The sequence below is a fragment of the Ceratotherium simum genome, chromosome 38, assembly GCF_057802395.1.
Source record: "Ceratotherium simum simum isolate JZ-2026a chromosome 38, ASM5780239v1, whole genome shotgun sequence".
NCBI classification, from domain to species: Eukaryota; Metazoa; Chordata; class Mammalia; order Perissodactyla; family Rhinocerotidae; genus Ceratotherium; species Ceratotherium simum.
Genome location: NC_141937.1, coordinates 283,859 through 301,955, shown reverse-complemented (window position 1 = coordinate 301,955; position 18,097 = coordinate 283,859). Strand labels below are relative to the sequence as shown.

The window sequence follows — 18,097 nt, the reverse complement described above, 5'->3', positions numbered from 1 at the left end:
GCTATTGTTGGTTTATTTATGGTGATAATAATGAAGCTTATTCTGTGTTATTTGCTTGGCTTAGCTTATTAATCCACGTGTCCTTGAAAATGATTTATATTCTACAGTTGTTGCATATAGTGTTCCATAAATACCAATAGTGTTAATAGGGCTGTTCAAGTCTTCCACTGATTTTCTGTCAACTTGTTCTCAGTTCTTGAGAAAAGAGTGTTGAAATCTCCAGATATTGTGGATGTTTTTATTTATTCCTTTAATTGTCTCAGTTTTTGCTTCTGATATTTTTGAAGTTCTGTTGTTAGGTTTGTATACATTGAGGAATGTTATGTTTCTTAATGAATTGACTCTTTTAGCATTGTGGGATTTATCTTTTTGAGAAAATCTGATAATACTTCTTGTCTTGAAGTTGGCTTTGTCTGATACTGATATATGTACTCCAGTTTTCTTACGATTAATGTTGCATGGTATATCTGTTTTCTATCCTTTTACTTTTAAACTATTTCTTTAAAGTACATCTCTTTTAAGCAGCAAATCCAGTATGACAATCTCTGTCTTTTAATTGGAGTATTTAGACCATTTACATTTCATGTGATTATTGATATGATTGGGTAAGTCTTCCATTTTGCTCTATGCTCTGTTCTTTTTTCCCTTATTTTCTCCTTTTCTGACTACTTTTGGATTGTTGGAATAATTTTTAGTATTTTGTTTTATATCCTCTTTTGGATTATTAGATGTACCTTTTTTTTTGGTGAGGAAGACTGGCCCTGAGCTAACATCTGTGTGCATCTTCCTCCATTTTGTATGTGGGACGCCACCACAGCATGGCTTGATGAGCAGTGCATCGGTCCATGCCTGGGATTCGAACCTGTGAACCCTGGGCTGCCAAAGTGGAGAGTGCGAATTTAACCACGGTGGGCCAGCCCCTTACCTGTTTTTTTTTTAATGGATGCTCTAGGGTTTATAATATACATCTTTAACTTATCACAATTTGTTTTCAAATAATATTAGACCACTTTACGTGTAATGTAAGAACCCTTACAACAGTGTACTTTCATTCTCCCCATCATTTTTGCTATTATTGCTTTATGTCTTCTGTATATTTTTTAAACTTTTTACTTTGAAATAATTGTACATTCACAGGAGGTGCAAAAATAGTATATAGAGTTCTACATACCCTTTACCCAGCTTCCCCCAAAGATGACATTTTATGTAATAAAGTATAATATCAAAGCCAGGAAATAGACATTGGTATAATACTTTTAACTAGACTACAGACCTTATTCATTTTTCACATTCATTCACTTGTGTGTGTATATAGTTCTATGCAGTTTTATCCCATGTCATGATTTGGTCCATAGCCTCATGTCACGATACAGAACTGGTCCATCGCCACATGTTGTGATATGGAACTGGTCTGTTGCCACATGTCGCGATACAGAATGGGTCAGTCACCACAAGAAACTCCCTCATGCTGCCCCTTTGTGCCCTGCCTCTGTCTCTGTCCCTTGGAGACCACTAGTCTGTCCTCTGTCTCTGCACTTTGGTCATTTTGAGAATGTTACGTAAATAGAAACATACAGTATGTAACCTTTTGAGATTATGCATATATTTTAAACCCCGTAATACATGATTCTTATTTTTACTTTAAACCAGGGGGTGGCAAACTTTTTCTGTGAAGGGCCAGGTGATAATAAATATCTTAGGCTTTGAGGGCCCCAGCAGTCTCTGTCACAGATTCTCAGCTCTGCTGCTATAGTGCAAAATTGGCCATAGACAATGTCAGTGAAGGAGTGTGGCTGTGTGTCAATAAAGCTTTATCTAGTTTTCCCATGTCACAAAATCTGAATTTTATATAATCTTGTGTCCAGAATATTATTCTTTAGATAATTTTCTAGTCATTTAAATAATGTGAAAAGCATTATTAGCTTTTGGACTGTATAAAAACAAGCCCAATTTGGCCCATGGGCTGTGATTTTCCAACCTTTACTTTAAACAGTCAATTGTCTTTTAAAAGAATTAATAAATGAGGAAAAGTGTTCATGTGCGCCGTTTCTGGTACTCTTCATTCCTCTCTGTAGATCCAAGTTTCCTTTAGTATCATCTTTTTTCAACTCAAGAACTTTCTTTCACATTTCTTGTCATGCCCATTTTAATTTCCTGAGTTGTTTTTCCTGAAACTATCTTTATTTCAGAATATAATTTTGCTGGATGTAGAATTTTAGGTATTTTTGTTCAGCACTTTAAAGATGTTGTTAGGTTGTTTCTGGCCTTTATTGTTTCTCATGAGGTGACAATGGTCTTTCTTATTGTTGTTCCTCATATGTAATGAGTGTTTTTCCCTTTGGCTTCTTTAAGATTTTTCTCTTGATCACTGGTTTTTAGCAATTTGTTTAAGCTGAGCTTTGGAGTGGTTTACTTTGCATTTATTCCACTTGAGATTCTTGAACTTCCTGTATCTGTGAGTTTGTTTCCTATCATACTTGAAAAAAATTGAACATTATTTCATCAAGTGTTGTTTTCTGTCTTCATCACTTTCACCTCTCACTCCGGGCCTCCAGTTACGTATATGGTTTACACCCCCTAGTGTCCCTCCAGCACTGAGGCTTGTTTTGAAGCCTCTTGTCTCTCTGTGCTTCAAAATGAGTAGTTCCTCTTGCTCTGTTTTCAAGTTTTTTCCAGCTGTTTTTTTTAATCTTCCATTTCTTTCTGCCTTGTTTTCCTTTAAATCCTTGAAATTATTCACATTAGCTGTTTTCAAGTCTTTGTCTACTATTTCCATCATCCCTGTCACTTCTGGGCCTATGTCTGTTTATTGACTTTTCTCCTGATAATAGGTCCATATGTTTCTACTTATTCTCATGTCCAGTATTTTTTGATTGTATGCTAGAAGATTTTGGATCTGTGAAGGGTGTTGACTTCTGTTTTAGGTGAGTCTGTAGGAACTCTCCAGTAGCCCTGCTCCTGAGGCTTGGCTTTCCTGGGCTGTCGAGTGCCAGGTATTTAATGAGGTCTCTGCACCTTGGCTTTTGGGACTCGATGTATTGGAGCCCCATTCAGGCTCTGATGGTTGGTCAGCAGGGAACCCAATAGCTGTCTTGTCTGGCCTCACTGAGTTTTGCCCTGGACATGCAGAGCTCAGTTCTCAACCGGGACCTCAAGGGCACTCCAGTGCAGATTTCTGGAGTGCCTTTCTGTACCTCACCGACTCTCAGGTGTGCTGCCCTGCAGTCCCGGCTGTCGTGACAGCCTTGATCTGCAGACTCTGTCTCTTCATCACAGAGACTTTCTCACTTAGCTAGGGCCCTCCCTCATTAGGCTGTGGTCTGCACAGTGCCTCTAGGTAGAATATTGTGGTGATGACTGTCCAACACGAGAATGCAGTGCCTTCAAAAGTTTGTCCAGATCTGCAGTTTTTGGTGAGAATACTGGTCAGCAGCACTGCCGCATCTTGGTCATTGCCCCGCTATCCTCTGGTCATCAGCTCTGTGCCATCTGGGCCATCGCCCTGTGATCCTCGGGTCATCAGGTGTGCCCCATCTCGGCCATACCTCCCGTCCTCTAGTCTTGAGCTCTGCCCCATCTCAGCCATCCCCTCATGTCCTGGTCATCAGCTCTCCCAACTCACCCATTCCCTCGTGTCCTCTGGTCATCAGCTCTGCCCCATCTCAGCCTTCCCCCACGGTTCTCTGGTCATCAGCTCTGCCCCATCTTGGCCATCCCCTTGTGTCCTAGTCATCAACTCTGCCCCATCTCAGCCATCCCCCATGATCCTCCAGTCCTCAGCTCTGCCCTATCTTGGCCATCCCCTACGATCCTCTGGTCATCAGCTCTGTTTCATCTCAGCCATCCTTTCATGTCCTCTGGTCATCAGCTCTGCCTCATCTTGGCCATCCCCTCTTGTCCTCTGGTCGTCAGCTCTGCCCCATCTTGGCCATCTCCCTGCCCTTGTCTATTATTGTAGGTGCTGATGAAGTCAAGTGCTAATGTGATTCTTGTTCCTCTTATCATGACTTTTTTTCTCTGGGAAAGTTTTTTTATATTCTCTTATCTTTTATGTTTACAAATTTGTCTCCCCTCTGTTATCTCTGTTTTCTGTTATTGGAACTGCTAAGAGATGGATGTTCTACTTTCTGGGTTGATCAGTGTTTCTTCATCTTTTAATTCCTGGTTTGTTTTCCCGACATTGTGGGAAGATCTCACCACCTCATTCTCAACTCTTATGGGAGATTTTCCCTCTTTCCTTCCTCTTTCCATCGAGACTTCTGTCCCGGGGCCCTGGATAAGTCCACTACCTCTCCCTTCTCTCTGCTGAAGTTCTGCCTGTCCAGCTCCTCCTTGAACCCCTGGCATTGGTGACACACTTTCCTCCCTTCCCTCCCTGCCCTCTGCTGACCTTCATGTGTTGGAGGCCCTTTTATAACCAAGCTGTCTCATTCACTTTTTTGCTTTAAAAACAATATCTATGTTGACAAAATACAAAATGTATTTTTCTAGTTCAGGTCATTCTTCTGATCAACTCTGTTCTTCCATCAAGCCCTTAAAAACTAACTCCCCCAAATTCTTCCCGTATTTCCTCATCAAAAGTGAGCTCCTCTCTGAAAGCACCCTGTGCTTTTCATTCTTCAGCTTATCACAATTTGTACCTGCATGTTTGTTTAAGTGGTTATTTGTCTGATGTCCCTCCTCCCCACTGGGCTGTAGGCTGAGCTGGCAGGGACTGACTGTTCAGGGGACATTTTGCCACCCCTAGGGATTTCTTGGTGTGAATTAGGTGATCGATATATGTTTATTGAGTCTGTTTGTAAAATATGACCTCTTCAGGAGTATTTGCATTTAGCAAGGCCTTCCGTAGAAAGGGGTAACTCTAATGGTTGAATTTCAGACACGGGAGGGAGGGTGAGGTCTTGCAAATCCCACTAGGTGAGCAGCTGTCTCCAAGCCAGTCTGACTGGCAGGTGGGAGCCACTCATTTAAAGTGAGATTTAGAATCAAAAGTGCTTTTAACTCCACGGCTGTGGACTCTAAGCATGGGAGCGCTCTTAAACTTGCACAGCTGTAGACACTAGATGTCTGAGCCAGAAGGCAAGGCACTAAATTGATATGTTGATACTTCAAAGTCCCTAATTATGGGTACAGTTTGGATACTGATCTATTGAATGCTACGGTTCATCTGATTATGTTGGAAGGTGCCTCTTTAGGGAGTCCTTAGTTGTGTTTTATATAGTTGAATGTATGGTATTTAGATGCCTTGATGGCCTTGTGGCCCAAAGGGGGAGAAACCTGAAATCACTCAGTCTTCAGCCCGTCCCTGGCTTCATACCTATTCTTGCCTCTGATTCCAACTCTGTCTCTGTTTTTCAGTCTCCCTAATGATAGTCTTAGCTTAAATCACTATGAAACCTTATAAATTTTAGGAAATAGAAGAGACTCAGAAAGATGCAAAGTGCAGAATCTATTCTGTCTCCTCTTGACATCTCCCTGGTTAACAGTGTTGGAGAAAAGCCTGTGCATATGGGTAGCAGCCTTCAGTACTTAAGGTCAGTTGTCCTTTTTCCTGGTTGGTCTCTCTGCATTTTCAGCCAGCAAACACTCTGGAAGTCCCCATGGGAGCTGGAGAAAGCTGGCAGTCTTGTGATGGGGCGGTCAGCCCTACACGTAAATACTCACTGTCCATGTGGTGTGGTACCTTTGCAAAGTGCCTACAGGCCATCAACTCATTCAAGTCCTAGATAGTGACCTAAAAGGTGATTTTTTTTTCAAAAATGTACACAAAAAAGAATGTTTGGGGAAGTTTTTCTATTTTTTTAAGAACCCAGTGCACATGAAATTATGGATTAAACTAGCAGTATAAAAATATTACAGAACCCTAAGGACAAATATATTTTTTAAAAACCCTGGAGAATTGTTACCAAACTGGAAAATCCCAGTAGTTGAGAGATTAAAACTGACATTGCTTCTCCTCATTCTCTTTCCCTTGCCAGTGCCACCCCTGCACATGCCCACAGACCCTCCAAATTATGTGAGAGGAGGTAGCACTTTTGAGAGTTTGTGTGTTCACATAATCTCATCAGAGTTTTTAGGGAGAGAGGTTGAAAGTGTAGACAGGTTCACAATTTTGTTCCCAGGGGAAAATGTCTTAGTTATATATGGAAGATTTTACAAAGTGGAATAATGTGTCTGTCCTTTGGGAATAGAAAAAGAACAAGTTTGGTTATGTTATTTTTCCATTTTCCAGATAAAATGTTACAGCGTGAAGTAGAGAGTAAAAGTGGCAAAGAACTTTACTCGAGTTTTTACTCCACTCTTTTGAACTCAGAGCGTAGCAAATTTAAAGTTTGAATGAGAAATCAGCCTTTTCTTTTAGGATTGCCAAACTCAATTTCCTCTTCTCTTTTCTTGATATATAGGCATTTAAGAAGATTATTTCGTTTTAATTCAGACAAACCAAATTATTGCAGACATTTCTTCTATAGTTTCAAAGTGCTTGCCAGATTAAAACCTCTGAAATTATGTGGTACCCCAGAGAATAGGCTAAACTCTAGGATTTTCCAACAAAATATGTTTATTTTTATTTTAAGAAGATCCCAGGTAACACTTTGCATCTGGCTCTGGATTTGGAAGGAATGGGAGTTTCTTTCTGAGTGTCTGTAGGAGGGATAATCTGGATTGAAAGTGAAGAGGCTGCCATCTGAATATTTAGGCTTGTCTAATAAAGACACTATCCAGACTACCACATTTACTCTGTGAAGATGTTGGCAGCATTTTCTAGCTGCTGCTCTTTTACCCTCTTGTGATAGAAGGAGGGAGCAAAGGCAGTTGAGAGTCTGTTAAATTCCCCATCCCTGCTGTCCAGCGACTCACAGGTGAGGGCCGACACTGGGGACCCTGCAGACACGCGCTGGCGCTACCACCTCTGACTTAATACTCCTTTACCTGCACTCCACCTCAGAGAAGATGCTCATTTATAATCTCTCTTCGACTTCCTATATCCTTCCCCACAATTTCAGATAAAATTTCATTTAGAGAGTGAAAATTTAAATCAGCAGGTCTGATTTAACTTTCATCCTCTGGCTAGTTGATTTTCTATGTGAAAATTAAGTTTTCGTATTCGAGGTTCTGGATAATGAGTAGCTGTAAGTACTGCATTTTAAGCAGCATAGTTCACTCTTGTTCTATGACCCTCTTGTGTGGTCAGTGAAACTCATCAGATGCAAGTCAATCACTTTACAAGCAAAAGCTGTTGTTCTTTCATTAATTAATAAATACTTTGTAATTACTATGGACTTAACCCTCACTAGTCTAAAATATGGAGAAAAGAGGGAATTTGGTATCTGCTGATCTGAATTATGGAGAGGAGAGAAGTTGTTGTCTGTGCTGGTCGTGGGCCCGTTTTGCTTGCTGAGCTTGTATAGACGCAGAGTCTGTAGATCCTATTTAACTGGTCTCAATGGGTAGCTCTTTCCTCTTGGGGTAGCTGAATAGCTGACTACTGTGTGCATTTCTCTTGGAATATTTGTCCCAAAACTGTCTTCCCTAGGTCTTAACAAGAAAGGAAATAATGGAAAATCTACTTGGTGTTTTTTAATAAAGGATACCAGTGCTCATCATGAAACTATCTTTACTTTCTTTGTATGTTATTTAGAATTAGAACTCTTTGAGAAGTCAACTCTAACCTTCTGTGTTGTGAACAGTTTTAGATGAAAGATAATCATTTCTGCACTGATGGTATAAAATACAGTGTTGTAAATGTGTTAGTAATTTCCCAAGGAGGCAGTTGGCAGGCTAGGTGGTGACAATGGTTAAGTTTTCTTATCCAGCGAGTTAGTAAAACCTGGTAAGGTTGGTCTTTTGGGGCCGGCCCCGTGGCTTAGTGGTTGGGTCCGTGCACTCCGCTACTGGCGGCCTGGGTTCGGATCCCAGGCGCGCACTGACGCACCACCTCTCTGGCCATGCTGAGGCGGCGTCCCACATACAGCAACTAGAAGGATGTGCAACTGTGACGTACAACTATCTACTGGGGCTTTGGGGAAAAAAAGGAGGAGGATTGGCAATAGATGTTAGCTCAGGGCCGGTCGTCCTCAGCAAAAAGAGGAGGATTAGCATGGATGTTAGCTCAGGGCTGATCTTCTTCACAAAAAAAAAGATTGGTCTTTTGGTGTGAGAGAATGCACTTCTTTCTGAAATAGCAGTTTAGGACGCCATTCACTCCGTTGACTATATTTTAATGTAATGAAAAACTAAGCCAAAAGGATTACATAGAAAATAGGTTGTTTTTTCTGTTTTTTTTTTGTGTGTGAGAAAAATCAGCCCTCAGCTAACATCTGATGCCAATCCTCCTCATTTTGCCAAGTAAGATTGGCCCTGGGCTAATATCCGTGCCCATCTTCCTCTACTTTATATGGGACGCCACCACAGCATGGCTTGACAAGCAGTGCGTGGCTGTGCGACCAGGATCCAAACCTGCGAACCCTCGGGCCGCCGAAGCAGAGCACGTGCACTTAACCCTGTGCCACCGGGCCAGCCCCCATGTTTTTTTGTTTTGTTTTTTTCACAACTGTAAGAATACTTCTCAGATTTTCTTTTCTTTTTCTTGGTATGTGTGAAATTTAGGCCAAGCTGAATTTGTTCATTAAACTTATAGTTAATGAACATCTGCTATAGGCCTTGTGCTACAAACTGAGGACTTGATATGAAGAAGACACAGTTCTTGCTATCAGGAGCCCACAGTCGGGGTGGGTAACTAGGGGAAAGAAGTAGCATCTGCAGTAGTCTAGCCAGAGAGCTGTGGTGGGGACATACAGCGCTCCTGGGAGCGCCTGGGAGAGGCGTCTGACTCCCTAGTGTAAAGGTAAAGTAGGAGTTAACCAAGTGTGCATCGAGAGAGGCGGCTTCAGAGAGGAAGCTGGGGTTGGCGAGAGGAGAGTCCAGACCAAAGAACACCATATCCAAATGTGGTGATAAGAAGAGCTGTGGAGAGTGTGAGGACCCTGAGGTACTCCAGCAGGGTGGGGCATGATGTGGGAGGGAGAGCCAGGGGCTCCTCGGTCCCCAGACCAGGAGCATCTGGTTAGAAATGGTCATCTGCACTTTTATTCTGGTGCCTTGGGCAGCTATTGGGGGATCTTAATGAGGGACAGCAACCTAGTAAAACTTTCACTTAAAAAAAAGCAAAAACCAGAAAGCCTCCATTTACATGAAGAATGGCGAGGATGGTGATGAGACTGAAGAGAAGTGGTCAGGAGCCTGATTTAACTGGCCAGCCAGTGTGGAGAAGGCAGATGGGCGTGTTACAGAGAGAGTTTTGTTTACTGGGAGGGTGGGAGGGCCCTGAGAGAGGACAGGCCCTGCGGCAGGCAGCTAGAGGCAGGTGGGCTGGAGGGAGGTGGGCATGGGAAGCAGGGGGTTCCGATTCTGGGGAAAAAAGACAAGCTAAGTGACAATGTTGATTGAGTAGGAATGTCTTCCTTCCACGTGGCTTTGCTGAGTAAGGTAGAAGAATGGAAGTTAAACTGAATTCTTGATAGCAATTAATAGTCCAACCACATGCAGAAATGCCTTTGTTCTAGGTTATTTCTACCAGCTTTTGAATTGTCTGACATAATAATAGTTTTGATAGTTGCATAAAATACTGAATTTAAGACCAGAAAAGACTGTCATATTCCCACAATTTTCCTACATTTTTTCTGGAACAGTGTAAGGGGGGAGCGGAGGGAGAAGGACTTTGTAGGCACCATCCAGGTGGTAAACTCTCTGCCCCGGTTATTGTTTACTGAGCCAGGCCATCCTGCTGTTCTTCCCACCTCAGAGGCTGTTCTTGTTGCAAGAACCCTCAGATGGGAGGGTAGGGAGCCCACTATTGGACGCCTGAGGCTCCTCTCAGTGACCCGGGACATGAGCACGCACTGTGCTCCCCACTGGGATTGGCCAGGCAGAGGCGATCTGTTACTCTGTGAGCCTGGTACTCACATGCATCTCCTCACCCAGTTGTCTTTTCTCAGGTGATGCCAGCTCCTGCCCCACCGTCAAGGAGTGGTTTGTGTACTCTGGGAACCCGTTGAGGCACCCGGACCTCGTGAGGCCTCTGCCGATGAACATTCCAGGTACCAACAGCTTTGGTGTAAATAAATCACTCACTTGTTCACCAAATGATTTGTGTCCAATAATGGATTTATTGTGGAAACATTTTTCCAGAACTGCACATATACTAATTTTCATTTCAACCCTGGGCCCAAGAGGAATGTATCTACTAGTAAAGTTCTAAAACAGCAGAGGAAAGGGCGTTACACAGATTTGCCCTGGGCCGGCTGCTGTGTTGCTGTGCCTCACTCCCCCATCCTCCAGCTCATGGTCCACGCCAGGGGGAAAGAGAGAAACACGCAGAGGAGTGTGGTTGTAGGTCCAGGCCCATTGCTGCCGATCCCTAGGGCCTGCTGCCTCGTTGTTGGTCAGTAAACATCCACTGAAGTAACAGGATTGGGTTCTCTGTACTGTGCTTAAATCAGCTCTTCTGCTCACCACTGAAAGTGTATTTTGATGAACTGGAAAGGGGAGAGAAAGGAAAGTTATTTTAACTGGAAAAGTCAGTTTTCTTTTCATGTCAGGTGTCTTGGAACATATAATGGGAGAGAAGGAAAAACAGTTCACCTAGAATCAGCTGAAGAAAATCCTTTCTTCCTGTGAGTTCTTAGTATCTGGAAAGGTCAGGAATTCATGACTATAGGGGACAGTATCTACCTACAATTAGGAAGAGGAGGGTGGGTTTAGTGTTTATTCTTAGTGGCCCCTGTCATTGTTTCAGAGAACAAATATTTTTCTAAAATTTTGATATTCCATTTTTGTATCTGTTAAATTCTCTCATGTCACTATTATTTTGTGTCACACAAGCCTGTAATTTACCAAATAAGGATTTGAGCACTGCAAAGTGTTTTTCTTGTAACTGGAATTGTATTGGGAGAGAAGTTGAGGAAAGCTATTACAGAGAATATTTCTTTATTTTCTCAGTCATTGATATAGTCAAACCTAAAAAGGTACTTATCGTAAACACAAATTAAGTGAATTGACATTTGTTTTTACAGCAAGAAGTATTTTTAAAAGATAGCCAAAATAATTTTCCAGAGATGTTTTGTTGTTTATGTAATTTTCATCTTATAGTATCTTTCCAAAAATAATACGAAAATGGATTATTATAGTTCTCTTCATGGTTTGATTTAAAGAGAATACTTGGCTATTCATCATTATATTATGAGTTAATTTTAAAGGCCCTTCATATAATGTTTTAATAAACTCTGGAAGTCATGCAATTATCAGAGAGACTACTTCTGAAGCTTATGAAACTGTTCTCCCCAGCACTACTGAAATTGCAAAGCTTGTGCACGTGGCCTGCAGAGACTGCATGTCAGGATTCTGCTTCTAGAGGGAACTTGGGAAGCCTGTTCCCTCCATGGAGGGCCCTGTCTAAAGGGCATGTTCACAGCATCACCAGTGACCTGGAAACGTGACTTTAACTGTTGTTGCAAGTGGTTTAGACGAATGACTCTGTTTGTTTATGCTTATGTTCATGATGATACAAAAATGACAAGACTTTAATATTTAATGCTTTTCTGTATCCATGAGGAAAAATGCCAAGTGTTTTTAGACTAAAACGGAAGATGAACCATCCACATTTCTGTCACTGCATCTTCCATTGCTCAAACACTGTATAATTCAAGACAGTGGAATCCTGCTGATTGATCCTCTCCTTCCACTGTGTCAGGAAACTTACCTTACACATAGGTGCCAAGTGCTCTTGTTGGTGACTAGAGTGGTTGCTCCCAAGTCAGACCAGCAGCAGGGTTGTCATAGAGTTGAGAATTACCTTAGGACGCTGTATCTGATGTTCCTTGTCCTCCTGAGATAGATTTAATTAGATTGATCTCATAAATGCTGCATTTTCAGTGAGTCTCTCAATATAGTGGCCAGTGTTCCTTTTTTAAAAAAGACTTTTTCCTCTAATAGCACATATGATTTGATGCTCACTTTCTTAAATGGTAGAAATAAAAAAGAAATCACAAGTATTTTTCAACAAAGTGGAAAGGAGACAGAAGGAGAGCAGAAAAATTATAGAAATTACCTAAAAATTAGGAAGGGGAAAGAATTAAAATGACCTGCCAGGGAACAGAAAAATAAATTTTATTACTGGTATATTTTATTCAGAGAACTCATTTAAATGCATGTATTCCCATCTGTGTTCCCATCTTTTGTGTGTAGGCTATATACACACATTCAGATATATACATACACATATAAGGTATATTCCTGTATATATGCACACATTCATATATATTATCTATATTATGTGTCATTTATCTTAAAATATATCATGAAAGATGATCTTTCTGATAGCACAAGAAGGGTGTACCTTGAAATTTAGCTTTCTTTCCCCAGACACAACTCGTAAATGACCCTCGAGTTGTCTGTGTGTGTATTCATTTTTAGCACACAACTTCACTCTCATTCTTCCTCACATATGGACCTTCTGCATTTTGTGGAGTGAGTCTTCAGCCAACAGCAGGCAAGCATTTGAAATTGCTTTTTTATCTCCAGAACTGGAGATTCTTCTTTAGACAAAGTATAGGTGATGTTTTTCTCTTTTCAGTGTCATTTTTTCATCATTATAAGCATATCCTTATTTTAGAAACCTAGAAAAGCTAATTGCACACATCTAATTGGAAATTTGTCTATCTGGAATGATTTTTTTTAAGTGTTGTTCAAGAATCAGTAAGTGAACTTAGTATTTCTTGGCTATATAAGAACGTTTGACTCTCCAGAATCTTGCAGATCATCCTAGAAGACTCTTTTACAAAATGAAATGAGGTAAAGTGATACATTTCATGAAAAGAAGGTGCTATATGTGACTCATTCCATCATTTGTTAAACAATTGTAGTGCAGCTGTCTTGTTTCAGCTCCTCTTATATACACTTTTGAAGGTTTTCATCTTGACACTCGATGTGTACAGATCAAGAAGGTCTTATCAAATCTGAGAGGTTCTGTGGGTGGCACATGGAGTCACCAACTGCTGTACAAGTGCGTCAACGTGCACTTGGTGAGGAGACACTGATGTGGCCACCAGTCTCTGGACCAACCTGTCTGACGTCAGGGATCAAGACAAATGGATTTAAAACCTCAGTAGTGGCGTTTCCTCCATTTGTAAAAATAATTTGAAGCTTTGCCAAATAAATGTGTGACAAATACACACGAGTCACAAGCTAATGGTTGAATTTTGTACTGACTCCTTTTTATAGCCACATTCACTGTATTTTGAATGCATTAGATAGAAGCAATATAACTGCCATTTTGCATGAAATTAGATGACTCATCCATGTAAGTGTAGACTTTAATATTTTGAGATGGCAATGCATTCTACTCTGTTTATATCTGAAAGAATTTTTTTGCTTGTCATAAATAGGCTGTTGAAGTTCAGCCAGCCAGAGTAAAGATTCAATTTGCCTGTGAGTAGTCCAGGTTTTAAATTTTGTTTTCTCTCAGCCGGGAATTCTCTATCAAACAGAGAATGCTAAATAAATATTCATTTAAATTAAACTTATGGATTAAAACCTTCACAAGTAAATTTAAGACATAAGATATATGCAAGTTAATTTCCAGAAGTTTCACCTCTCATATCCTGAGAGAAGACACAAGCCAGACAGTTTTATGGTTTTTCTTACCCTAGGAATAGGCAAGGAAAATAATCATAGGATAACTCTAAAACCTAGCTATTAAAATACTTGTTTCCATATAAAAAGCACAGAAAAAATGCCATAGCTTAAGGTCTAGTAGTGTCTTTATTCGTCCACTCGTGTTCATAGCTGTAAAAACACAAACGGGCCATTGCTCTGTTGCTAATGAGGCATGCCCAGCACCCTTCCACCCAGGGGCTGGGTCCTTCCAGGCAGCTCTCAAGACAGTATTCAGAGTTGTCATTCATAGAAATGACCTTCTTCCCCACTCAGATGCTCTGCCCTCTGGGGCTCAGTCCCTCCTGAAAAGCTCCTAGGCTTTTCTGTCCATCTGTTTACACAAAGGCTTTTACCAAGTTATGTAATTAGGTTTTTGAAGCTGATGTGTTTTAGATGCAATGCTAGTTGGTGACCTAGAGACCAGATCGCTAGTTTAGGTCTCTGGATTGTTCTTTGAAACATCTCAGCTTCCTGTGGAGCTGTGGGTGAAATGTAAGGGTCACTCTTGATCTTTTCTGGCAGAGTCTGTGTATGCCCATGACCTAGATGAATGTGTGTGTGTTTGTGTGTGACAGGGAGAGAAGAGCTCTCTTCCACAGCAGATAGTTTTAGCTGCTCTCCTCTGAGGTGATCTGTCTTCTAATTCTGATCAAAATATGTTTCTTCTAAACTGAAATTACTAACAGTTTCCTTCGTGTTTGGTAGGCTCAACTCTCAGGTTGTCACACCTGAGTTAAAAACCACTTTGCTTAGAGAGAGTTTACCAGTAGAAGAGAACTAATCTAAATGGTCCTTCAGAGAACTTCACACCCTCCCTGGTTACCTATCAACTGAGAAATAAATTTCTGGGTGGATGGGAGGAACCGACATTTTACTGCACTTAGGAAAAAAACAAGCTTCCAGTTGAGGCCTTTGTGTAGAATCTTCAGAGGCTCTCCATGTGTTGTAGGGATGTATTACTTGTGGCATAAAAAGATGATAACCTCAGAATATGTTATCTTCTATTAAAGACAAAGATCCTCACGTTCTGGAGGAAGCTGTTGAGATGTCTTATCTCATGCATTAATGTACATATAGACATTTAATACTTATTGCTTAACTAAATAAGTTATTGATTGAAGTTAGGATTAAAATTCTCTGATATTAAAGAGATTTATGAGGGCATGGTTTTTCAAACTCATGGTTTTCTATAATCTGTTATATATCATTAGACCTTCTCAAGAACCAATTTCTTTATGATGGTAAGTTATTCTTTTTTTGTCTGTAAGTGATTGCTTAGCTTTTTGTTGAGGAATGTTGCGTGGTATTTAGTCTTTGCCTGCGTCAGAATCACCTGGAGGGCGTGTTACAACAGATACTACCCCTACCCCTGGAATTTCTGAGATGGGACCCAAGAATTTGCATTTCTAACAAGTTCCCAGGTGATGCTAAGGCTGTTGATCTGATAAAAGATAGAGGGGAAATAAAATAAAACCCATCAATCCACAAGTTGCTTACCAGCTTTTTTCTTCACTTACATGTCGCAACCTCTGGATGCCGAGACCTGAATAAATCATTCCCTCCGTCCACATGCGTTCACTGGTGCCTGCAATTCTGGGTGAACTGCGAGTTCCTGTATGGCCCCGCTGCAGAAGCCACGCTCTGAGATCCTATCCTTTTCTATTGCAGTGAAGAAGGCATCAATCTGGAGTCTTCCTCTGCCCCAGCCTGCTGTGTCGCCTAACCACCTCTTAGTCCATGACTTCTTCCATCCCCACTGCAGCCTGAGTCATCTCAGAGCACAGACCTCATCACAGGATTCTTGGAGGCTAACCCTTCTGTTTCTTCCCATTGCTCTCAGGATAGAGACCTTGGCCACCATGTCTCCTGGAACTTGCCCTTTCCTTCCTCATTATAATTAATTCCCACTAGCTCTTCACATCTCTCTTCCTTCCATGATGCTCCCTCTCTTCACAGTTCAAGTCCTCCACTGCGTGATCTCCGAGTCTCACACTTATGGTGGGTGCCTGTGTGCTCCAATGGATTGTGCACTCCCCATGGGAAAACACTGAGTCTTTCTCATTCCCCCTGATGTCTCCAGCACCTGCTGTGATGGCCAGCATGTGGTGGTTCCTCAAAAGTAGATGTCCAGAGCGTGGTTGGTGGGACATTTGGATTGATGGATAGGAGGGAGGAAAACAGGGAGGGTTCTGTCAGATACCCATTGCTGCCTCCTTTCAGTCCCAGAAGTCATCTCCTTCATGGAGCAAAGCCCAGCCCAAAGGTTCCTGGTCATCTCTTCCATGGACACTCTTCCCGTGCCCCTGCCCCGATTTGCTTATTACTCTTTGACCTTCAGTATTCCTCTGGGAAGACCTTCATGGTCTTTTATCACAGTGTGTTCGTATGGCTTTGCCTGCAAGCTCTTCCAAAAGAGTGACTGTCCATCTTTCATATGGGGTTTCTCAGGACCTAGCAGCGCACCTGGAATTGCAGGCATCAGTATGTGCAAACTCTCGGCCTTCATACAAACTTTTGTGACAATATATGTGAGGAAAAGAATGGTACACAGTTGTCTGGTTTTATTTTTCTTACCCTCCTATCTTTTATTAAACATACTTGTAAGTATCCTGGCTGGTGGTATCTCACCTGGGTATCTAAGCCCATTCTATCCAGTTTTGTCCCTACTGGGAGTGAATAACAGGCCACAAGCACTGTCATCATTATATGTTTGCTCAGGAAGTCTCACATTTATCACTGCCACCATACTTGATTCTAACTAGATCTCATGAATGTTATTTTTTTGTATTAAAGTCTTATGTGTAAGCAAATGAAACACCAGGTAGAATCTTTCCACTGTCCATCTCAGTGCACTCTGATGGGGACTTGGCTTCTCAGCTGTGTTCATAAATGTTTTATATGCATTGAAAAAAGGACTAGAGGCTATATTCTAAAATATGGTTATGTCTGGAAGGTAGGATTGTAGATTCTTTTTATTTTCTCTTTATGCTTTTCTATTTTTCTAAATTTGTTATAATGCATGACTTTTATAGTCACAAAAAATGTTTTTCAGCTACCTTAGTATTTTTGAAATAACTATGATAATGGAATATTCATCATTTACCTTAGATCAGGGGTTGGCAAACTTTTTCTGTGAAGATAGTAAATATTTCAGATTCTTTCAGCAAGTTTTCAGATAGTACAGATAGTAAATATTTTGGGTTTTTTGGGTCATGTGGTCTCTGTTGCAACTACTGAACTCTGCATTTAAAGTACACAAGGAGCCGTAGACAATATGTAAATGAATGAGCACAGTGGTCTTCCAGTACAACTTTATTTAGGGACATTGAAATTGGAAATCATATAATTTTCTTATATTGTGACATATTTTTCTTTTGATTTTTTTCAACCATTTAAAAATGTGAAAAGCATTCTTAGTTTATGGTCTGTACAAAAACAGGCAGTCTGTAAGGTGTATTTGGTCCATGAACTGCAGTGTGCTGACCTTGGTCTAGATGATTATTATAAACACCTGAAAAGTGTGTTTCTAAGACGTAATTGCTGGCCCTGGTGATTATCTTGGAATAGTATCTCTATCTTAATAACTAGTGCCATGGATTTTTTCTTTTTGACAATTATCGTCAGTATTTTCTTTCTTTCAAGAGAAAAATGATTTTTTTCTCCAAGATAAAGAATGAAAAAGTTTTTTTTGTTGGAGGGAACACTTCAGCCATTTCAGAAATGCAAGTAAGTTTTGCTGGGTTGTTTCACTTCTGATGGTGGGAAGTACACGACTGAAATACTAAATAATGTGAAAAATGTAAGAAAAAACAAAGAGCTTCCCTTTTTGAGACATTTAATTCTGATGCCATTCGATTTTGTTTTTTTTTCCTTAGTAAACATTTAGATCCAAGCCATCTTTGCACTTCATGCACATGTTAGAGCCCAGCAACCCTGTGGAAAATCACGCTGCTGCTCTACGGGACCCACTTGGCCCAGAATGGCCCCCTGTCAGCAGCAGCAGAGGGCTGTGTGTCTTCCTCCAGACTACGTTTTGACAGAAATAAATGAGGAAGCGTTTTTTCTTTTCTTTTCTTTTAATAATTTAAACGTATATATAAAATATAGAAATGAAATACTAAAAATTGTGTTTTAGGGCTTTTTGTTTGTTTAATAGTTTTAGTGACATGCTTTCCAAAACATGGGCCCGCAGAAGCCTGCATCCAAGTCCACAGGTTGTTCATTGCAGACTCCCAGGCACCATACCTATCAGAGCAGAATTTCTGCATGCGGAACCCAGGAAAATGCACGTATAATCTCTGCAGCTGATTCTTTCGCAGACTGAGGGTGAAAACCGCTGATCTAGGGGAATAGAGGGCAAGCCAACGGGTGAATTGGAGGTGCG

At 41.0% G+C, this 18,097-nt stretch overlaps 1 protein-coding gene across 8 annotated transcripts in view; it reads left to right on the top strand.

Annotated features, from left to right (window-relative positions):
- The window catches only part of FAM120B (family with sequence similarity 120 member B), a 96,524-nt gene that overhangs the window by 21,191 nt on the left and 57,236 nt on the right, over nucleotides 1–18,097 (top strand). For all 8 annotated transcript variants that reach the window (XM_087424982.1, XM_087424984.1, XM_087424980.1 and 5 more), the window contains one exon: nucleotides 9,996–10,097. In XM_087424982.1, coding sequence (XP_087281108.1) covers nucleotides 9,996–10,097 — 102 coding nt within the window. The remainder of the gene's footprint in view (nucleotides 1–9,995; nucleotides 10,098–18,097) is intronic.